The 24,608-nt window shown below is 39.4% G+C and overlaps 1 protein-coding gene and 1 long non-coding RNA gene across 18 annotated transcripts in view; one reads left to right on the top strand and one right to left on the bottom strand.

Annotated features, from left to right (window-relative positions):
* LDB2 (LIM domain binding 2) overlaps window positions 1–23,108 on the top strand; it is a 231,730-nt gene extending 208,622 nt beyond the window's left edge. For 4 of the 17 annotated variants that reach the window (XM_075091806.1, XM_075091805.1, XM_075091810.1 and 1 more), the window contains 3 exons: window positions 11,313–11,436; window positions 12,569–12,720; window positions 21,797–23,108. In XM_075091806.1, the coding sequence (XP_074947907.1) occupies window positions 11,313–11,436; window positions 12,569–12,720; window positions 21,797–22,027 (507 nt within the window). In that variant the 3' untranslated portion in view covers window positions 22,028–23,108. Of the gene's footprint in view, window positions 1–11,312; window positions 11,437–12,568; window positions 12,721–18,942; window positions 19,089–21,761 lie in introns of all 17 variants that reach the window. The other 13 variants (XM_075091816.1, XM_075091812.1, XM_075091819.1 and 10 more) reach the window with 13 other exon arrangements.
* The window catches only part of LOC142056634 (uncharacterized), a 132,711-nt gene that overhangs the window by 41,163 nt on the left and 66,940 nt on the right, over window positions 1–24,608 (bottom strand). The gene's annotated exons all lie outside the window — the stretch shown is intronic.

Consider the following 24,608-nt stretch of genomic DNA (forward strand, 5'->3'; position numbering starts at 1 on the left):
ATGTACATGTTAGTCTGAAGGATGAATCATAGTTGTGGTATTGCCTCAGTATGTATGAACCTTCACGTGTATCTATTGTATGAAGGAAAGCTTGTACAAGGAGACCAGAAAATAGTGCAATGTACGAAAGTGAATTTGTTAAATCAAAGGCAAAGGTGATGTTTTGTTTTTCAGAATAAAGAGGGCTTTCATCTGTGGCACATATTTTGAAGTATCCTCAAAAAATTATGCACTAAACTAAAATTTCAACAGCACCACTACATTTTTAGACTTGTATTTTGGCCAGTCGTAGCCTCAACTATTGTTCTGCTTTCAGTATCTTTAAGGCAGCATTTTCTGTCTCCAGACCACTTCACCATGAAAACATTCCTAAGCTTATTTCCAAGTTGTAATACAGCTGCACAGTAAAAATTGTCAGCATTCAAATGCAGTCCCTACACTCTTGATCTTTTTTATAATGCTGTGATTTGTTTTGGATCAGCAGTAGTTTGAACAAGACAAACAATATACTGGATTCCATCTGAACCTAAGGGAGCTGCCAGGGACACAGGTGAAGAGCGATAGTGGATGCATTTCATAGTCAAAATGAAAAGCAGCAAAACTGATAAGGTCTCGTTGTTGCACAAATAGAAAAAGCTAACAGTTTGCATATCAGAAATATCAGGTGTTAGGATTTGACTCAGAACTGCTGAATAGTAGCTTGTTTGCCTTTGGAGAAATACAGAGGAAGGAAATGTCATGCAGCAACATCACACGTGATAGTTATGGGAGATGGCAAACAGGGAAATAGACCTTTCCGATGCTGTTTCCTAAAGATACTCTTTGGACTGGCTGTGAAGGTGGATTATTAAGGAATTCTGATTATTAAGTATCGGCACTTGGCAAAGAATAAGAGAGGAACAAACCTCTTTTGAAGTGCACAATGGTCGCCAAAGTCACCCTTGTTTTGTTCTTAAGTCGGTACTGTGTAAAGAATAAAATTGGCGATTGTGTTAGGAGTAGAGGCAGTAAAAATGAAATGAGAATAAATTGTAACCTGTATGATTTTTTAACTATCTAGAGAAATTGAAATTAAGAAATCTTTCAAATGTCATGTGCTTTGTACCAGGCCACTGAAACACAGTGAGGTAGAACAACAGCTATCAAGTTTCTACGTCAATTCATAATGTGTAACTGGATGTAAAAAAGATTAGTTCACAGGACAAGGCTCAAGTAAAAAGTATTTGGTTCAAAGTGCTTAGTTCCTCCTTTTAATTACTACAGGCCAGCCTTAACCCCCACATAATGGTGGAACTCCATCCAAATCCAGCATAGGCTGAAATCAATGAATCTGTTCCAATTTACATTAAAATTTAATTTTGCCCTGACAAGGTCTCTGAAATTGATCCTCAGCACAATACCAAGTGCAGTATAAAATATCATATCATGCAGTCAACATGATGCACTTTGCATTATAATTTAACACTAATGTTGAAATAAATTACAAAGATAAATTTTATGGTCTCTTAAAATCATTTAAGAGCTTAATTCTGATCTGAGATGTGTAAGGCACAAATCTTGCCTATTGATCATTGAATATATGGATAGTTGTGAGAGAAGAATCACACAATATGATGGGCTGAACCAGACTTTTTGTTCTGATACAGGCTGGTGATTTGACACAATGATCCTTTTCTGCAGTTCGGATCTCTGCTTAAGGAGAAGGCTCAAGCAGGCCGACCTCATTGCAGAAAACATGAACAATCTATATATTTGCATGAGGCCAGATTGCACCAGGAAGTCCATAGGGAAGAGTTAGTTGGTCAATTATTCTGATTCTAGGTTTTCACAGCCTTGAGAAGTTAGTCCATCAGGAGGAAGATGAGAATTCTCCTGCCAGTCCTTTTGTTTTCATTAGTTGAAAGTACATACAGCAACTGGATGCAGTTCGCCTCTGCCATTGGGATTCCAGGAATATCTGCTGGTGGTATTGAAACCAACTGCCCTTACTTTGCCTGATTTGTCGTCAAGGGAAAAGGAAAGGAACCAGATAACCTTCACTCTTCACTTTGATGTAGGAAGTAGGAAGAGGCATGAGTCCATCTGGCGCAAACAATATTAAAAGCTCATAGACTTGTGTGATGCTGTTGAAGGAAGGGTTTTTCAAAACATCTTCCCATTGTACAGAGAGTGAATAGGAAAAAGAGCATTTACTGAAAGGACATTCTTTTAATGGCTGGATAATGAGAGGAAGAGTGAATAATTTAAAGTTGCAAAGTTCTTGCAAAGAGTCCAAAAAATATAAATCTATTAAAAAACAGTATTAAAACTTCAAAGAGAGAAACAAAAATACAAACAATAGAGCTCCTTTCTAAACCCATAAACTATAGATCTAAATAGATTAAACAAAATCACAAGGAAAGTAAAATAGCTACTTTTAAAAAAAAAAAGGTCTGAGGGGAAAAGGTTATCAAATAGTTACAGCAATGACTGCGAGGCCTAAATCATTTTTTTAATGCTTAAGAGTATTGTGAAACAGAATTCATTCCAGCACATGCTGTAATGATGAGAGGACTGCCAAAGTGATAACTAAATAAGGCAGGTGTCAAACTCGTCTGCACAAATGCAACTCCAGCATGAGTTCTTCCCCTCAGATGGGGAAAGGAGAGCACATCTGTCCAGTTCAGCCTTCGTCACATGGCATCTCAAAGGTGCTTCGTACCATTCATTACATATAAACTGAAGATATTGCTAAGACTGCTCATGTCCAGTGTAAGAAATGCTTGGCTTGGTACAATATGAATGATAAGGAGGCCCTCAAACGAGGTTCTCCTCAGGGGAGAGTGTGCTCAGCTGTCTGCAAAGCATTTCAGCAGCAGTTCTGCAAGAACAAGGACATTTACAGGAATGTTTGTCTGGTTACGGGAGGGTTGAACCTGGAACCATTTTGCTAGTACGGGCACACTGCAGGGAGTGAAGAACCTGAAGTCCTGGGTGGGATGCAGGGAAGGAGGGAGAAGCTTTATGAATTTAAAAGAGGTTGGGTTCCTTGCTGACCAGCCACATGGTTTTGATGCTGTCACTGATGCCACCACATGAAAGGGCAGAATTAATGGCCACAAGAGCTAGCAAAGTTTCCATAATCACCTGCATTGCTCCAGAATGCATGGAGGAGAGGGCATTGGTGGAAGCTGTTAGCTAGCTGATATGTTAAGAAAAAACAAAAGAGGGAATGAGAGAAAGAAATTAAATTGGGGTCCAACACACTAATGAGAAGTAGCTGCAGCGCTGGTGATAGCTTTGCTGTATTCAGAACTGTTTCTGTTTCCTACTCGCTCATAGTATTTGCCTGGAAGAACACATTTTTTTTAAGCTTTACCTCAAATGAATGCTGCTTCCTTCCATTCTCACTGTTGCTGGGAATTGAAATGGTTGCAGATACAGAGCAGTGTAAAAACATGATGAGCTACATAGCTTGGGAGCGATTGAGCAGCTGAATACTGCTTTATTGAGAAATCATTTGCTACCTCTGGGTGTTAGAGAGAAACTGGAGAGTCCTAGACTGGCATTCAGGGCAGAGCATAGGATGAACAAACATTATGAAGTGCTGAGTATTTACTAGTGAATCCAGCATGGAGCTTCAGTAGTTTCATGTCATCCTACTGCATCTTGCAGGGCTGGAAACACACAGGAAAGAAATAGTGAATTCCAGGAGCCTTGTGGCAGAACTGAGCTTATATTGTTTCCTACATAACCAAAATATCAATGAAATGAATGACATTTTGCTTAATGTGTAGCAGGCAATCTGTACAGCAAACCAGCCATATTTTCAAGTGACAACACACGAGAACCATTTAAATATATATCAGTAGTTCTCAAGGGACGTGTAGATAGCTACATGAAATTGTTGTTTTCATGTGCATACCCTACTGTTGCCAAATTACTCCTGGCTTAGTATTTTCCCTCTTATCTAGTTGAGATAGGAATCACTTCAGAATGAGGGACTCAATAGTTTGTAAAATATCCGTGTATATCTCTGGTATTGTATGAATGATAAATAATGAGCTGTAGATGCTAATGATCATTAATATTGCAGGTGTTAAGCTGGAAACCCTAATTCCTAGCTTTTAGGTGATTACAAGTATAAATATTTCTTGACTCAGAATGGTGAGTAGTCACAAAACATGGAACTTTCTCCAGTGGGGAGTGATGGCTATTAAGTATATCCCAGACCCAGTAAATGTCAGGTTGTGGAATTTGTCCCAGAATCTGCTCTTGCTATGGAATTGTGCTGCAGAACGAGTTTTTGCGTTCTTTAAAGCTAACACAAAATATCCACTCCATATGGTTTTGGAGACGTACTTAAAACACGAGCCAAGTTCAAGCTGATGCAGTGCTGTCTTGCTGAGCCCTGAACTGGTCTAAAACGATTTCTTTGAGAGGTGCAATCACATTAATCTCAACAAGATTTTTAAGTCAAACTCTAAAGAAAGAAATTTCAGTGACGGTTTTTAGACCTTGTCATTACTATCTGTTTAAAGCAAATGTATTTAATTTAGGAGTAAATACAATAAATATGCCTATATCATATTTCCAAGCAGTTTCCCACCTCCTTCTGGATACCAAAAGCTCATATTGTTCCCTACCTATGTAGCAAGACCAAGAACTTCAATCTGCTTATACACTGCCAATTTAAAAATCTTTGGCACAGAAGGAATTGGAAATATGGAGAGAAGAGTAGTCACGGTAAACAAGTCAGGGATTACTTTATGGTATTGGACTACTTAAGCTATTGGGGTTAAGAGCTGCCTTTTCATTCTGTCCTGAAGATCATCTGAGGTTTCACTAAAATAAATGAGCCTGCGCACACTGGATTTTGAATAGTCAGGTTAAAATAACTACTTTTATAATTTAAATTGAAGCGGTTACTGAATTTGATGCTTGCTACGCTAAGAACCGCAGAATTTCAAAATTGATCATTTATTTATTCCATGTATATCATTACACAGGATGTACAATGGGATGAACTTTTCTCATTAGTATCCACATCTCAGCGGGAGTGTACAGTAGCTCTTCAAAAAGTGAAAGCAGGTAGCAGACTAGTATGTTGAGTGATGGGAATCTCAAAACCACTTATTTTGGCTTAAAGTTTATTATGCAGGGAAGGAGCATGGGTATAGTTGATCCACTGAAAGGAACTGATGGAAGAGACTTATATTTGACTTGACATACTGGGCAAGAGCTTAGAACAAAGCAAAAGCAATCCCCTCCAGAAAAACAAGTATGTAAAAAAAACCTCATTTCTTTTGGTTCGTAAAAAACCCAAAACATTTCTCATTTATATCTCCATGTTTTTAATGGAAAACAAACACGGTTTTTAAGATGAAAATGTTCTGTATTCACATGTGATTCTTAAAAAACACAAGCTATTTTCAGCAGTGAATTGCAAGCCAGTGAAAGAAGCAGCAATATGTTCCTAGGAAATTTTCATTCCTCCCTCTGTTCTGCAGAGGAACGATACTTACATTAATTTTGAAAAACAAGCATGAGCAGAGGAATTTAAACTCAGCTATAAGCCTTCCCTATTTCTAACACCAAAGAATGATCCATATTGAGGACTGCAGCAAAGCATTGCTCTTTCAGTGCCATACTGCTGGGAGTGCAGGGCACTTGTACAAGGCTTTGACACGACTCCTGGAAGTCTGACTTTCAGCTATAGCTCTTACACAGGGGCTGAAAAAAATATCCATAATGTGTCCCCTTCCTCATTACAGATGTAACAGTACCATAACATGGACCTCTGGAAATTCATATCTGTGGATGTCCATCAAACAGTGTGCAAAGATGTTCGGGTTCTTTTCAGAAATCCTGCCCCACTGAAGTCAATGCGACCTTTTCCCGGGAAATGCATTGGGGCCAGAATTTCACTGGTAACGCTAACTGGAGCCATTGTCTGTAGAGCACATATAGGGCATAGAAAGAGAAGACTGCATTTCAACATAGAAATTAAATGTCATTGTGTTCCGATTTGTTAGTTAATAACTCAAACTATTTGTAGAGGTTAAAAATGAGCTCTAAAAGAAAGCACTGAACCAGTTCAAGGCTGCACAGTGTATTCCAGGTATAACTTCATTGTCAACATCCTACCTGAACATTAGACAATGACTAATACCCCCGTTCAGATGTTTTTTGTCACTTTGAGGAAGGGTTGTAAATCTCTGTGAGCCCTGACTATGCAACAGTTCCTAGAGTTTTCAAGTGGTTAATACAGGCAGTCAACCAGAAGTTTCAAGCATCAAAGAGTTAAAACTGAATTTCAGTAAAACTTCAGGGAGCACTCTCATCGCTGTCACGTTCCTTGCTGGTTTCATTCAGAAAAACTGATGTTACACTTACATTAACATTGTTAAGTGTAATCTAAATGAAAATTTTAGATAATTCAATTTTTTAAATTGTGGTTAGTGAAACTTTTGCTTATACAGACAAAACTGGTAACCATGGGAAGATGCAGTTCTCAAAACTTGCTTCTTTTGGTAGACTTTAGGACACCCTGGCTGCCCAGCACTTACTGACCATATATGTTTCCTGCTTTAAAGTAACCTGCTGTTGGTTATGTCAGACTCACCACCTACATATTGCAAGACTCGAGTCCTACTCAGTTTTCTTTAAAATGCACAAGGCATTGAAAGACTGAAAGGCTGCAGTTCTTTTGTGCTCCTAGCATGTAAGCAGGGGAAGGTTGTTAGCTGGGCTAGCTCTGCCACCTGCAGCTCAGAGCCGGCAGGCCCGCAGCGTCTTCACGAACAGGATAACAAACGTTCGCTACTGGAACTGTAAAATTTCTCATGGAAACAAGAGGTTTCACTGAAGAGGGTAATTGCTAATTAAATTAGCAATAGAATACATAAGCTTTTGGTATGCAAAAGTAAGGTAAAATAGCTGTCACATTGGTCTTTCTGCTTATATCCACTGCTATGAGAATCCATGTCTATTCTCAGAATAGAATAGAAACTCAGTGTTAGAACAAAAATCGGAAGGCTAAAACCATTCTTGGTGTGACTAGAGTGATCTCAGAGCTGAGTCTGACCCCTTACTTACGAAGGCTGATTTTGGCTCTGCTGATAACTGTATTACAGGAAATTACGTGTGGATCCATAGTCTCAGAACCCTCTAACTCCTGTCTGCAGTGCCTCCAATATCTCCTCATATAATTCCCTTCTTAAAACACACTTTTCTGAAACTCATAAATGCTAGTCTTCTCTAAAAAAGAGTCATTAAAAATAAAAGAAATCAAATCCTTCCAGATGTGTTTTACTAACACACACAAAAAACCCCATGTGCTTGATTATGTTCCCTACTTTCACTTCCCTGATCCCCAAGGGTATAACATTACCATTTTCTCAAGTTGGATCCAAGCCCTGTAATTGATGAATTGTCCATAGGTTCCATATGGAACTCTAGCATAATCACTGACACTCTATACAGCACCAAAATGCATGCATGAGTCCCAGTGTGTGCTGGGCACCCACAAATGTAAACTTTTCATGCCAATGCCTTCTCACACTGTAAAGCGCTGTGTTCGTCTCTAGCAGTGGACCCAACTCACAGCTATGACACAGTGAAACAGCAATGGTTCTGCAGTAATGGTCTGACCTCAAATAAGAAAACATGACTGGAAACTAATTCTAATAATATTGGGCTACTAATCATCATGTGGAGTTCTTTCAGTAGGTTTTAATACTGCAGAGGGAAAGTATAAATTTATTACGATACACGTTCTTCCAAATATGTCTTAAAAGCTAGAAGAATCATAATTTAACTTTGGGCTTCATTCAATTGCCCATACACTTAAGACACCTTCTAGTGCCTGAAACATCCACATGGAGCCTTGTGTCCTTCTGGGACAGCAAGAGAGATCAGCTGGATCAGATCCAGGATACCCTAGGGCATTTCAGCTGGCACTAGACACCTGTGTGCTGGCAAATGAGTCCCACCTTTTGTGTTGCCTGAACATGGAGCTTGGAAATGTCTGCATCTTGTCAAGCATCGCCATTAAAGGTTCTGTGTCCCTAGAAATGTAGAAATTATTTCTGTGAACATACATCGTCACTGCACTAAAGTCTTTAAGTCTTTAAGGTGTTTTCCTGAGCTGTGCAGAAAATGCTTGTAGAGAGATCAGGTTTGTTGGTGTTCCAAATATTATTATTATAGTACTACAGTAAAGACTTGTACATTTTAATATTATCCAATGCTTGAAAAAATGTTAAAATAGATGTTTTGAAAAGGGATTCACAAAGTGAGATTAGGTGATCTGTGGGGAGCAGGCAGTCTAAGCCTCAGGCTTCTTCTATATGCCAATGAATGTAGGAGTATGTAAAACATTTCGTTAGCTTTGTTTTAAGAAGTCACTTTGGAAAATGATGCAGTCAAATCAGCCTGCCAGTTACCCTGCTCACTAGCAGTTAAAGACAGCAGGTGGTTTTGGCCAACCTAGCTCTTAAATTCATCCTGTCCCCACATTTTTAGTATAGCTCTTTGCAAAAAGCAAGGTAGTGTCAGTGGCAGGTTCCTCAGACTTAAGATAACTGGGCCATGATCTTTTCCTCCTTCAGGGATTTGGTTTTGAATCACTTTAGATCTCAGGTAGGTCTCAAGGGTCACTGAAAAAGACTGCAAGATTTAATATCAATCATCGTTAATCCAGTTCATTTTACATTTGTGCCCAATTCACATGAGCTAGATGCATTTTAAATGGACTTGTCACTACAGAGTGCACTGCTCTCCTATTACTCAGGTGTCCAAAGCTAACCTTACAATTTGCAGACTTTAGAGGGAGAAAATGGTTGAGAATTCCCCAGAATCAGAAGAAGAATTCACACAAGTTCATACAGCTCCCAAATATCCAGGAGGTGAGACGGTCCCATGTCCCAGTGTAGGGGCCCTGGCACTTACCATTTGGAGTCGACATGTGTGAGAGCAGTCAGGTATTGCTACATTTTGGGCCCGTATCCAATTTTAATCTTGTGTGTGAAGTGAAAGAGATTATAGACAGGATTAGCAGTCAAGATATCTACAGGCAGCAGGGACTGCATAGTTCTCCTTAGCGTGTATTACAGCTAGTACACAATAGGAAACATCTTTGCCAGATGATAAAGAAGAAACATTCTCTTTGTTGCCAACAATAAATATATACAGAGGAGTAAATGTGTCATGAATAAAGTGTCCCTAAGGAAATCTTGGAAGACCCTACATGTATATTTACACAATTTTAGTCCCAGCAGCAGTAGAGCTATGTGAGCGTAGTGCTCTGCCCGGGCTAACTAGTTTGTTAAGAATTATCACAGCTATCTTTTTCACGCTAGTTACTATCTGCTCATAATAAGACAGCTTACTTAGGCAGCTCTGCCAGAAACCCAGACTTCTGAGGGCCAAAGCAATGGTGTTGATTATGATCACAAATCCCTTTCACACAAACACACACAAAACCTGAGCAAGTGCCTGCAGGTTTCAGAATAAATTGAATAAGAACTCAAAATACAACACCACTTTCACAGCATTGACTTGATCCTGCACATACTTTAGGGCCTGTTGCTTTTAATTTTTGGTAGAATATTGAACTGGAGGAAAATCTGAGCCCAAAGTGCATGATCTGATAGGAACTCTGTCTATTAGATTACCTTGCAGATATTTATCTACAAATATATGTAAAAAGTCTATGTAAGAAAAAAGTCAATGAGGCAACTGCAGATTTAATTTCTGCAGTTGGAAAAAAATAATTCCTTATACTGAAGCTCTTCATTCTCCCTGCTGCTTTATGTTATCTCTGTTTTAACTGCTGTTAATGAAAGGCTCATCAAAAGGCAGTGCCAATACACAATAATATTTAAATGCTGAATTAATCTCTTAGTCCTCATAGAAGCTCCCTTTCAGCTATTTTGCCTGCATACTTGGCATCTCCGTTTATATGAATGAGAATGGGGTGCACATGGGGAGAATGGAACAAACATTGATCAGCTGTGCAGCACAGAGAGAAGAATTTGCCTCATGTCTTATATATTTGTTAAAGGAAGGAAAACATTGCCTGCTGAAGTAAATCCAAGCAAGAACTGCTGAAATTAAATAAATAACTCAAAACAAGACTTGACTTAAGTTATGCCTTTCTGCAGTTCCATTCTAACTTCTAAAAATTTGACAAACTTGTTGCCTTACTTCTGTTGGTAAAAGAAGCCAAACCTTCCCCTGCTTCTAAACGCAGTTCTGCTTTGAAAAGTGACTAAAATTGGCATGCAGGCTCCATGTTTATTCTGTATCAGCTATTTCCTTATCAAATGTGCTCAGTTAGAAGTAAGGAACGTTTTCCTCCTATGTGCCAGCCCTGCAAATTTCAGGTGGAACACAGGGGTCAACCTGGATTCTTTCTTCTCATGTAGGATGACCAAAAAACAAGAATCCTGCAAGCAAGAGTAAGCCCTCGATTACACATGTGCAGTTCCGTAGTCTTCTGTGGTTTTGCGTAAGGTTTAACTGACTGGAAATGATTCTGTGGTGATAAACAGGAGGGAATAGAAACCAGCTCACTGTGTTCTTTATGCTAGATCTGCTGTGCTAACAGGAGCAAAAAGCAGCGAACAGTGATTTTAATTACTAAGTGAACAGATAGATAGAAAATATATAAGAATCTATTTAAAGAAGAGGTTTGCTTGAAATTCTATGTTTTCAGAAATCTCCAGCTTTGACATTCTGTGATTCTGTGATTCTGTGACATAATAGAGCATTCAAGCTGATGAGGAAAATAAAATGCTTCTCTTTTTTCTTGGACATGTCATTCATGTGATGGGAAGAGAATGTATAGTCCTCATAACAAGAAAGGAACAAAATTATTTAAATTATTTTGCATGCAACATCAAGAAAAAATATCATGTTTACAACCCTCATTTATGAGAAGTCTTCATTGTGGAGCGCAGTGGGTCAGATCACTATGTGTACATTTTGCTATACGGGAATGATAACCTGCTATGGCCATTTTTTTATATATTAATTCATCTTTGCAGCTTTGGTAAGCAAGCACGAAAATTTTCTACTCTTTGAAATCTCTGTACTCTGGAAGAGACTGATTTTTTTAAAAATACTTAAGATAGCAAATAATGAGGAAAACTTCTGTCAATTCAGGGTTTTGATCCTGCAATCAGAGTGCAGATTAAACTGAGCTGTACAAGGCATACTCTGTAGTAAGGGTAAAAAAAAATCCAAGAATATACTTTCCAGCTATGTAACTACTGATCAGCTGAGTCTTTGCTTAGGTGAAACAATTCTATTCTGACTTTTTCTTCCAGTTGTGTGTAATACTGGAGCCAATGCAGGAACTGATGTCAAGACATAAAACTTACAATCTAAGTCCTCGAGACTGCTTGAAGACTTGCTTGTTTCAAAAATGGCAGAGAATGGTGGCCCCACCAGGTATGTTTCATTTCCAGTATTTTACTTATTTGATAGTTAAATTAATATAGAAACAATGGGAAAATTTACTGCAAATTTACTTACAAAGGAAAGTAATAAGAATTAGCACTGTTCCAAAAGTAAGCCTGAAAATTATTCTGGTGTTTTATGATTTCAGTCTGACCCAACTGATTTATAGACGTGCACATTCAGATGGTTTTGCTATGACTAGGATATAATTTAGTACAAAAATATGTGTAGATGGAATGCAAAATGCCTACTGGCTCCATTAGAATTCATCGTTTGTGTAATTCAGCTTCCTGCTGTGACTCTGAAATTACAGCTACAATTCATAATTAATTGTCTTTGAGACTAATATAATGTTATTTACAGGCCTGGACCTAATCTCCTTCCTCTTACTCCTCAAAATAATTATGCTCTCTTTTTTCAGTTTATTAAAGATTTGTGTATCTAAGAGTATTCGCATGCGTGCCCAGGCCAGATTTTGAAAAGTACAATTGCCCCTCTGTTCTTTTCCAATTTAAGAAAAGTTATGTAATTGTCCTAATTCAGTCTGCGCTTGGAAGACTCACAGAGCAATGGCATTCAGTACTCCCTAACATGCTTCCTTGGGAGTGACAGTTTTAAAGATGAAGCCCACATCAGAGGCAGAAGGAACTGAAATGGTAGTTGATCATATGGCACCAGTAGGGTAGAAAGCTACCCTTAGCCTTTGCCTCTGGCTGGGTCAGTTGAGGCTGTACCCTACCTCAGAATAAGACCTGGTTTTTTGTTTAGCAGTTTCTTGCTTTGTGACCTTCAGCAAGTTACACAGTCAGTTTGAACATCATGATAGACATCATGATACTCCCATTGATACAATGCTTTCAAATGTCTTTATAGGTAATGCTGGGAAAATAAACTTCATTAGTCCTTTACACAAAACTGAAAGCAGATTCCATTGGTTTGGGTCCAAATATTATCCTACGGTTCATATGTTACATCTAATAATACTACTACTAGTACATATACTAGTAAACATAGGAATTGAAAACTAGATGAAAAAATATTGCAGCACTTCTGCTTATGGATCATTTTAGTACATGCTTTACAATATCTGCCATTTGCTTTCCTTCTTACCATTTTATTGCAGCAGAACCCACAAGACAACCTACAACCAAACGGAGAAAAAGGAAAAACTCTACCAGCAGCACTTCCAACAGCAGTGCTGGGAACAACGCAAATAGTACCAGCAGCAAGAAGAAGTCAGCTGCTGCAAACCTGAGTCTATCAAGTCAGGTACCTGTAAGTCTCACTTTCCTTTTAGGCCTGAATCACTTACAGTGCTTTAATTCTTTCCTTAATTGTAAAGAAGGTGCATTCTTGAGCCTAAACTATCACAAGCAAAAGGCGATCTTGCACAGTGTGCTGTGGAAGCTGGGGAACTAGTGGAGAGATGTGAAGAAGCCATTCTGCAGTGCAGCTTTAACAAATGACCCTCAAGCAGGGGTGTCCTGAGGACCAGAAGTTACTTTTTTAAGGCCTGGGCCAACTCCCCTTCTTGTCAGTGGGTGTCCTTCCACTGGTGGTGGGACTCAGATTGGGCCTTGTGTTTTTAGATATAGCATGAGTCTTGCAGACTTCCATCTGCCAGGTGCTAAGTGAGGATGAGTCCCGGTGGAACAGGACAGCCATACCTATGCAGACTGCTGGTCTCTCTATGTTAGTACCTTGCCTCTACATGGTGCCAGGTTCAGATGCTTTAGTGGAACAGGTTACAAATTAAATTACCTGCAGAGGTTATATCTTTTTCCAATCACTCCACCTGCAGAAGGTAGATCCCCTGGAAATTGGGTCTCAGCTTATCCACCCTGCTAGCTGTAACTGTTGACATCCTTATTGTATAGGACCAAGTAATTTCCAGAACTGTACCAGCACTTTAATAATCACATTTATTGCCTTCTTCACAGTATAGGGGCAATCAGACCCCAAATTGTGACAAAGTGTGCTTTAGTCAATAAGGAGATAGCTTATGCATTTTAAGCTAGGGAAATTAATATGATATTATAGGAACTGTAAAGTGGTATCTTGGGAATAACATGCAGGGATTTTTATTGGATTTTTGATCAGCAGATAGGAAAGGGCTAGGTCTCTTCTGAAGCCTGACAAAGAATATAGGCCTTTTGTTAGCACAAAGCAGGCACTTCCTAGGAAGCTTCAATACCCAGATAAAAAAAGAGTAGTCTAACACCAGTGAAGTGAAATGAAATGAAGATTTTTTTGTTTAGCAACTGAATCAGCAATCCACTTGCTTACAGAAGCTTTGGGCTTCAGTACGTTAAACTCATATTTTCTCCTTGTCATATTAAAATTTTCACGTGGCTCACATCGCTGGAGTCAGGTTCTTTCCCTAATATAGGCATCTCTGGGTTTTTCTGGCAGCACAAAGCAGTCAGAAGGCCAGCTACCTGATCCCCTGGTGGCAGGGGCCACTCTGCCTCACTGACTGTGTCTGCCAGAAAACCCCTTGGATCAATAATCAACCATATTTAAGAAAAAAAACAGCAATCAGGTGTAAAACTGAGCAACCAGGCAGTGCCCTGCTCTCTCCAAGTTTAAAATATAGTGAAATCACTTTATCTCAGCTACTTCCTGCCCTGAGTTCCGTTCAGTAGGACCAGAATCTGGCCCTCTGCCTCTCTTCAGCCTGGTTCTTCCTGGAGAGATGATTTTTGTTGGCTTCAGTGGTAGCCACGTGTGCTTGTACGTTTGAGTGTAATGGAGCCCTCCGATAATTGCCTGTCACTCCCACTGATATTCAGGCTGACTTCAGGTACTGAAAGGCTGCTCCTGACAAATGAAGTAGTTAAGGTTACCTTTCCTGATGGAGATGATATCTGAGCATCTGAAACATAATGGTGAAGCTTATCATGGTATGAGGGATGGATTTTTAGCCTTCATTGTCTTTCAAGATGCTGCATAGTCAATATTTTTCAATATTGTTTTCTCTCTGTGCCAGAGTAGCAAGGTGGTCCAAACTCTTTTGCATGGAGGATCAGGTTCCATTTTTAGGACCCTTCTCCTTTCCCTCTGCACAGTGGAAAATACTTAGCTGTTCAGTTTGGCCTACTAACAGCTTTTCCCATCTTCCCCACAGCAAACATAGCAAACCAGATGGACTTGATGGTTGGCCCACCCTGTAGAGTAGACAGAGCTCAAAATAATTTTAGCAGTAGGATATTTTGGTGTAAAACTATTCAACACTTTTCAGTTAAATAGAGCAATGTTACCATGTTTCTTCAAAATTATGCATTCTTTGAAGTGGGCCTTATTACAGGCCTGCCACTGCTTTCTGAAGTTAGCTGCAGGTAGCAGTAACTTGCTTTCTGTTTCTTTATCTTAACTTTACCTTAAAGCAAATCATTCAGTAGTTAATATTTGATTTTCCTTATATGCAACAGAAGACAAGATATCCTCAAACATAATTTGACATTTTTCTACTAACTAGAAGTTTCATTTGGCCATAGAACTTTCTGTGAATGGGACTTTCCTGCTCAGTTAAAACAAAAAAAACAAACACAAACAAACAACAACAACAAAAAACCCCTACTGAAATAATTCATTTTCAGTGTTAAAAGCATTTTCCCTCTCATTATGAGAGAAGAGGAATGAAATCACTGCATCTTCTTTCCAGATGACTCACATAAGCAGAGCGAGTTTCAGTTCCACTATTCCCATCATCCTCTCTAGAAAACCCCAACAATGAGCTCATATCCATACAAAACTTCAGTTATTACGACGTCATGTACTCCAGCTTTCTCTTTTTCTCCAGTGATTTCTTCCCAGTCGGCAAAGACAGTCTCGCCACCATAATAGTATCTAACTCCTAATTTCCTGTCACTTTCATGCTTCTATGTTGGTTTCTCTTTGAGAGTAAATTAATCCTGGTTAGACAATATTTCTTTAGCCTCTATTCTATGTAATGTTTCTTGGTTTAAGACATTAGTAATTATTCAGTTTTGCTCCCACAGTAATGCTGTGTACACTATGGCAAATGTGTTAACTTACTGTATCCCTCACCCACATTTCTCAGCCACACCAAAGAAACTTCTGTTTCTTTGATGAGGTCTTCATGTCTGGAGAGGCAAACATTCCATGTTCAGGACAGTGACCAGAAAGCAACTGGAGTACCATCAGCTACGACAAAGCTCGACAAAGCTTGAAACTTCAGAGAGATTTGTCATTTTCCCTATAGCCCCTTCCAGATTTTTTGATAAATACATGACGCTGAACAAACCTTGATCAATGAGATGGGTCATTTTTTGTCACGTACATGTTCTTCAGTAATAGCAGGTTGTGCCATTTCCTCTACCTGGATTATTTTCTGATCAGTTCTTAGGCAGGGACAGTGCTGATAGTACAGGGCCAAGCCCAGAAAGTGAAATGACATGGTTGTATTTCCATGAGCGGGTCAGGTTGGCACTGCACCCTCAAGTTCAGTTGCTGCAGCCTAATAAATCAGTATCATTTGTGCCCTTTGTGTTGCCTTAAATTTATGAGCACTTTGACTGTGTTGACACACGGATGTTGATACATCTTTAATTACACAGTCTTCAAAACCATTTTAAGGGGCTCTGCCAGTGGGTGGGTATGCATCTTTCCTCTCAGTAAGCTGAAAAAAGTTAGTCACAGTCTGTCCTCATATCTCTAACTTTTTTATACTTTCTCAACCCTGCTAAATAAAATACAAAGTTTTGCCCTTTTGACAGCCGTTTGCACTCTGTTACTTTCATTTTCCTTTATGTGGTTTCTGTGATTCTGTTAGTTCTCATGCTACCGCTTGCAGACCGTCAGCACCTCCTTGTGGCAGTTTATGACTCTTCCTGCCCAAGTCCCTTGTTTAACACCTTTCCTACATGTTACGTATTTCCTACATTCTTAAAACAAATGTAGTTAGCCAGTGTGCTACATGATTGCACTGCACAACTCATGCCTAGGTTGGCATATTACTTGTCCAGTGATTCTTTTGACCTGAAGTATAGTGTGTTGGAAGTCGAACCAAGTGCCACTAAAGCCTCTCCAATAGCACAAATACAAAAGCATTTTTCTCACCAGAAGCTTTCTTCTCCCAGGCTCTCATTGGTGCAGGCTCACTACCTCCAGTGATTTCCACAGATGCATGGGCTTTTCTTAGTGCATAGAGTTTTGACAGAACAGGGACCCAGAAATTCTAGTCCACTCAGCTGTCTTAGTCTCAGCAGATGCCGCTCAGTTGAACTGTTCTCAGAGTTGTTCGTGTTCCCGATCACGTCTGATCTTTGGAAGAAACGTTAACCCATTGCGCAGAAACTGGAATTGCCAATTCTTCTTTCCTCCAAACAAAGAGCAAAGATGGGCAAGACTCCTTCTGCAAAGTCTGCCTTTCCAATGATTTTCCTATTAGCTTTCCTATGATTTTAAAGAAGTTAGTTATTTAATTTGGGTGTGTCACTGCCTTATCACTTACACAGTACTCATCTCCTCTAATACCTGAAGCTAGCTGCAGTTTCTTCCCAAGCCTTTGCTCAGTTTTGAAGCCTCTTTACTGGCTGAAGCCTTATTCCTTTGCATTTTTAATATTCTTCTGTTTCAAATAAAACTTTCTTCCAAGCCCAGGCCCTTGTACGTAGAGCAGTGACTTGTACGCTGTGATCTGTGGATTAAAGGTATATGCAAGATCATCAGAAGTGGTCCATACAGCCATATCACTTAAATACCACTTTCTGTTAAGTGTAATAAAAAACATGCACATTGATCCATTTTCATCTATTTGAATTTGGAAACCTGACAACAACGCACAACTCTCACAAGCTCTAAGAACCATTACTCTCGGCTGCTCCCAACCATAACTATAGAAATTAACAGGCAGATTTTGCTTTCATTTACTAATGAAGATCCCGTTGAGTGTAATAGTGTAACTATGAACCCAGTGAAATGTTATTTGTGTTGGAAAGAATAAAGCATCACTGCATGCCACTAAGTGAATCAAATGTTCTTTCTTGCATCCAGAGTCTTAATTAGAGCCTCCTTGCACTCCATACCTCAATAATCTCTCTTTCTCTTTGTAGTTCTCTGTAAGCTCCTCAAAAGCCAGATCCATAAATAAACCTGCTAACGTGGATGGGAGCAATACAATCTCTTACATGTTTCACTGTAGGTTTGGGTGGTTTGTAATGGATGTAGTAGTACCAGAGCTACAGTTCCAGGGCCAGAAAATTAGTGTCAGAAATTATCCCATGTCTCAGAACTGTGCAATTCGGAATCTAAGATTTAGCTGTAAGGAGATGAGAGTGAACAAATTGGTTTCCAGTTGTTCTGCTCTAGGAAAAATACTCCAAACAAGACCAGAATGTCAAGTTAACAGAGAGGACTATGATGAGATGTGAAAGATAGCCACTTTCCTCTAGAAAGTGTTTACTCTGAAACCTAAGTAAAATGTTAGTTCTGTTTCTATAGATCATTTCAACACCAATGTCAGTCCGATGTTTTTGTCTTGGGGGCAGTGACCATTATGGGTGTGGGCAGCAATGGGGCTCTCAGCCATTAATAATTTTTGTGGCAAGGATCTAAGAAATCAATTATTAAAATAATTGCCACTAACAATTCTGTAAGAAGGAAGGAAGGAAGGCAGGAGGAGGTGCCCTTCTTCTTTTGACTTAGCACATAAAGGTATGCTGGCTGCTAAAACTAGTGCAACCTTCAGTCCTTAGGGTATCAGGCTTGCTTGAACAATATACTTGATAGTTTCAGGCATTTTTAATTATCTCAGGCTTGTGAAGCACTGTTCTTCTATTTCCAGGGACTGTGACACCTGAGCTATGAATTAATCACTTTAACACACTGAGCGGGGCTACATATTAACAGCAGCAAAGATGGCAGGCATGGGGATGGGGAATTTTACATGGCCCGCCACACATTTTTACCTCCAGACTCCAGTTAGAGATTGTTTAACCATTGGATAATCTTTAAAATCCCAAGTTAAAAAGTTTAGTTATGTAACTGGGCATAGCAGAGCTAAGCTTTGAGGCTAGGTATAAAAAAAGATGAAGCTTGAGAAATGACTGGTCTGTTAAATAGAAGTGCTTGCATTTGAGTTGTGTATGAAGTGATCTCTGTGTATAGTTTATATGCGTCAATTTAAGTTTGGATGGCAATTAGGGTGATTTCAGGATGAAAGGTATGATTTACATGAAAGCTGCTTTTGTGGTTGTATTATTAAATAATACATTTCTATCACATAATGTAAAACATCCACTGCTTTATTTACAGTGCTTCACTGCAACCATATTTTACTATCATGAGACATTCCTTGACCAAAAATGTTGTTTCTAATCACAGAGTAAATTAATAAGATTGAGTGACTACAGTCTAAATCTTTTTTAAACTAATCTAGTCAAATATGTTCTACCATAACTAGGCCATAGCAGTGTGTGCTGCCGTGCAAGAGACTAGGGTTTAATTCTTGGATTCTGCTTCTCACTCCATGAGCAGGAGCTAGGAGCACTCCAGAGCTGCAGCCTCAACCCTGGGAGGGATGGAGCCTTGTGTCATTCAACAGCAGTGACCCCCACTGGCCAATTTAAGGAGAAGCATTGAGGGGCTCTAAAAGGAGTCACTTCCAGTCCTCCTCAGAGGTTGGTGGTCATTGCACGGGAACTAGTGAGTGGAGGTTCAATGGGGTGCACTCGGTGGGGTCTTCAGCTTTCAGTCTGAGGAGCAGAATCCTCTCTGGGGAGGAACCAGCATGTGCGCTTCCTGAGACACGATTTTTGCCTGACATAACTATAAGTGGCAGGATTGTCAAGAGTATATATTATTTTTTTAAAATGTCCTGTAACTAATGCTGTGATATCTATCTCTTAAATAGAATGAGGGAGAACTCCACTAACCTCAGTATAATTGTAGTTTAATTCCCAGAGAGGGAGAGAGAGATACTCAATAGCATGGAGAGAAATATAAGTGCAAACTGTCCTCTCAGTGGGTGTCATTATATTAAAGGAATAATATTTGCAAAGAATCTGAGAAATGAGAGATGGAAATACTTACAAGGTCATTGAGCGCCCCCCTCCCGCTGATGCATGAATGTTTCCTACCCCAGACTGAGACTTTTCCCAGCCCAGAGTTAGGTGACCTGAGCAGCAAAGCTAGCACTGTTCCACTGGGGTTATTAATCCTCAGTCTCTGGTTCTCAGTAACAGGAATATTGTCTTAGCAGTGGGAGTTACATTTTCGTTTACTTAATGTCGTCTTAGTACCCTAGTTTACATCTCATCGCATTGGCCTAAAGCAATCCTCTTCCTTTCAGCACTTGCAGCTGTTAAGCATATTTACCCCTCCCAATCATTTGGTGGATGTAATACAAACTTTATACTTTCACATGGCCTCCCCAGACAGCCGTTCTAGCCCCATAGTTATTTTTGATGCACTTCTCTAAGTCTCATCCAAGTTGCCCACCCCTTGCTGGTATGGCAACAAGGAGAACTTGAGGTCCATACTCAAGAGCACTGAAGTAAGAGGAACCGTTGCCACCTCGGTCTGTGATTCTGTATTTCAGCCACTGTGGTCCTTTTTGCCTGCCGTATCACCCTGCACGCTCAAACCCAACTTGCTGTCCTCTGCCAGGTCTCTCTCGTCATTAATGCTCTCGCAATGCAATGGGGTCAGGTCTGGTTCAGCAGTGCACACTATACATTGTCTGTTGTTTAGAGGGATGAAACAAATTAGGACAAACTTTTGGTTATAAACACCTTTGTCTCTTAAACTTCTATGTTGAAAAGCTGTGTGTGAGTTTTATTTAACCAAATATTTTGTGGATATACGGACTAACAAAATATAGACAATGTAAAGAAGAAATAATGTAACAGTTCCCATCTACTCACAAATTTTTCACATAGCACAGGCTGCAGATGTGATATAAACATTCTTCTCTAGCATGTCAGCCTTTGCTGAGGGTTATCGAGAAACAGTGTAAATACTTACAGGCAATAATTTATATTGTTTCATGGTGAAGGCATATCAGATTAAAAAGAAACCTGACTGAATGCAAACATTTGTCTTCTGTTTGCTTTTTACAAATGCTTTTGCATTCATAAGGAGGACCAGATCCTTTAAAGTGTGAATCTGTTGTTTGCTAGGATTCTTGGAAGGGCTTGTTAAATCAGCAGGTACAAAGCTAGACGTCTGGAATTACTGCACTTTTACCAAACACTAGCTGATGCCCTGCCACCTGAGCTGCATGAAAAGATGCATCCCACATATTTCTTTAGTGGTTAGCACAGCAGCCTGATTCTCCTGAACAGAGAGAACAAGCGAGCTCTCTGGCTTTGCACCTTTGCTTTCCAATCTCAAGTTTGCACCTTTCTATCCCATGCTGGTTAGGTTTTTTTGCAGCAAATCTGTGATGCACTGGAGTACAGTAGGCGGTTTACTTGTTTTCGTAGAAGGACAATTTGTACTTAAAGCAGTGATTAGATGAATTCTTTCTTTCTTGCATGCTTCAGTTTTTGATGACTACTAGCTTCATCAGTGTAATTATAATTAGCACTCTTCATCTTCCTTTTACGGTACCAGCTGGACAGATTGGTCCTCTTACTGCACAGATTGGCGGCAGGGTTGCCTACATGGAGTTAGGTGACAGGCACCATGAAATAACAGATGGTAAATTCAGGGCTTGTTGGCAATCAGCAGGTTTTTGCTAATGACTTAATTAGCTATGCAAATTGTCAAATCAGTGTGAACATTGTTTTTATCGAAAACTTTACCTAAATTAATTACCATAATTAAGTAGCAGAATGTCAAGTATATTGGATGCGTAAAAGGGCTTGGCTGGCTATGGATAAGAGAGTTACCATCTTTATTAGAGTGCTGTGCTCCACATCTGAGAAGTCTGAGGATACGAAATGCTGTTTCTTTTAAACTACTCTTAAAGTGCGCGTATCGCCGAGTTGCAACTGAGACGCACCCTGGTGCCTTTCCAAACAAAATGGCTCAGGAAGGAATTACTGGGTAAAGGCTGAATATTTCAAGCAGGAGCTTAAGGCAGTTTCATAGCCTGCTTATTTGCTTAAAATCATGCGCATTTTTCAGTCCACCTGCTTTTCAGTTCTGGGGTTTCTGAGATCCAGAGCCATGAGCATGCGGCTAGAGAGACGTGTTACAGTTTTTCATTTAAATTAGAAATAAAGTGTAAGCCTGTCTCCTGGGTCCTACTATGCAGGAACTTTTAACTCGGTTGTTCAAATATCACAAAGTTAAGAAATGCAAATTCTCTAACATAATTTTTTTAAGTTGATTTTTTCTCTCTCAAGGTTTCCATATAACAAATATTGGGTGCTGTTCACAGGATGTGATGGTGGTAGGAGAACCAACTCTGATGGGAGGCGAATTTGGGGATGAAGATGAAAGGCTTATCACTAGATTAGAGAATACACAGTATGATGCAGCAAATGGCATGGATGATGAAGAAGATTTCAACAATTCACCTGCACTGGGAAATAACAGCCCGTGGAACAGCAAACCTCCTGCTAACCAGGAGACTAAATCTGAAAACCCCACACCACAAGCTTCCCAATAGGTTATTCTGCAGCAGTACCCACGGCAATGTGTGTCAGTGGGTTATTAATTACTGTTTCACAGCATTCTGCAAAATAAAATTGAAAAAACCCCACCTTTCAAAAGATACAGTATCTATTTCTAAACTCAAGCTATCTGATTTTTTTTTAATTATGGAAAACTCTTGTATAAGCTTCCATATACGTTTCTTGGAAGTATTCACATACAACATGATACTGGCACTGACCTCAACTGAAATAACTGAAAATTAAATAGCATCTCATGGCAAATTTCTGACAATACATTTTATTGGAAGGGGTTGTTTTTTTCCTCATCAAACAATGGCCATATTTTAACAAGTCATCAGTGCTCAGGATCTCATAAACGTAACTATGTAAAACTTTTTACAATTGTAATATATTTTCTGCTTTTCAACTTGCACCTGAAATTTCTTGTTTCAGAAAAAATCAGCTTTTAAGGAAAAGTAATTTAAAGTAACTTTTATTCTCTCTTTAACTTTCCTTTCATCAGTTAATCATTTAAAGGATCCAGCATTTTTAATTTGCATTTAGCTGATGCCAGTAGATACTTTTTCCATCATTTAATAAAAATGCTGAAACAAGAAATGTCTTTTTTTCATCAAAGACATGAGAAATATTTTTATGTGGAAAAAGACACCCAGTCCTATGAGAGTTTATGCTTTGTAAAATTGCTGTCGATCCAGATATTTTAAAGCCATGTAATCCATTAACTTTGTGGGCAGCTTAATAAATCTAAAACTTTTGTGTTTTTATTATTGTATCTGAGTTGGCTTTGTTGTTATTTCTTTTCATAGTATATTTCTTGTATAATATTTTTGTAAAGCCCTCAAACCCTTTTTTGTTTTACTTTTTTTTGTTTTGTTTTGTTTTGTTTTTTTATTATTATTCCGGTGTATTTATGTGAAACTTTATAAAAGAAACTAATTTTTTCATTTACATATTAATATGTTCAACTCATCATGTAAAGACACAGTGAGTCAGTGTGTTATATAATACAACTGTATTTTATGTATGCTTTGCCAATAAGTGTGCCAATAAACTGTGTTAACAAATGTGCTCTTATACAGTGCATTTACAGTTCCTTGCATGCAAAAGACACACGCCCATGTGCAGGATCATGCACCAGGAATTATTGGAATTAATGTTTCACTGAATTACAATCTTTTTGTAGCAAAAAGGAAAGCCTGTAATTTGGGTGTGAATCGCTTACAGCTCAATTTGGTTAGACACTCTTTTTTTAACATTAATGATGCGTAACAGCGGCGAGAGCCAAGCATGAGGGAGTGCAGGGCGCCCAGCAAGCGCACCTCCATCCTGAACTTTGCACCTCTCGCCTTCCAGGGCTGGGGCTTATCAGAGCAGGGATTTCCACTCTGCTGAATTCTGTCTGATAGTTTTATGATGAGTCCCTCAACTGGGGCTGAGAGGATTTAAAAAATTCTCCTTCCTTCTTCCCTTTGTTATCAAATCGATTGTTCGCGGGAGCAAGCAAAACCTCTGGACTGGTGCAGCCGCTCTGAACACAGCCCGGCGTGTAAAGCCCCTCAGCTGAGCTGGGAGGCACAGAGGAACACGCCTGCATCCCGAGGCAGCTGAGAAGCCCTGGGAGGTGCACCCTGCGGGTCACAAATACTTACGGGGAGAAATACCGACACAGAGATACTGAATCTAGGCGAGCCTGTCTTTTGTGCAGGGGAGTGATGTTTTGCTCTTGATTGAAACTGTACTTTTAATATTACTAACATTATAAAAGCATCTGAAGAACTCTTGGTTTTTTCCTGAGTGACTGTATGTATACCCAGAAACCACGCTAGGGAAACGTGCCTCCCAAGTGTATACACATCTTTTTAAGCATGCTTTTGCTGGATGTGATTCTGCCAAATAGTTTTGAAACCACCACTGCAGAAGGAGTCCAGGGCAAAGCACCCTGCGTAGCCACTTGGTTCTTCAGTGGGAGACAGCTCCCCCCCTGCCCCAAGAATGAACCTCAGCCCCCGATACGGGCCCCATTCTCCTGCAAGCAAAATCCTCGTTCAATTAATTTTGTCACCTATGGTAGGCCTTGCAGGAAGATAGCCTAAACGACACAAAAGCATATCTGCTGTAGGGTAGAATTTAAAACTAACTAAATAACAGAAGTGGACTGAGTCTATCTACATAGCTAGCAACGCTGGTCCCTCCTAACTCAGGATGTAGGAAACAGTAGGTCTATCATTCAGTGACTATATCAGCCCTGAGTTTTCCATGTAAATAATTAAATTCACAATGTATTCCATTAAGGGATCACTGGCTCCTATATAGCTGCTATAACATTACAATTATACACTGTAATTCTAATGTTCAAAAACACTAATCATTCATATTACATTTCCATGAGCACACTCTAAAAGGCGTTCCTTATTATTAATCTTTCAAGACTGGCACTACTATTTCAATTTTTAAAAGATTTATGATGTCATATTACTCCTGTTGTTTCAGTAAATAAACACAGGAACGCTTGAAAAATGGGTAACAGACTCCTTAGAGGGCTGTCCTTGAATTAATCTGGAAGGACACTTTCTC

The sequence above is a fragment of the Phalacrocorax aristotelis genome, chromosome 4 (genome assembly GCF_949628215.1).
Source record: "Phalacrocorax aristotelis chromosome 4, bGulAri2.1, whole genome shotgun sequence".
NCBI lineage: Eukaryota > Metazoa > Chordata > Aves > Suliformes > Phalacrocoracidae > Phalacrocorax > Phalacrocorax aristotelis.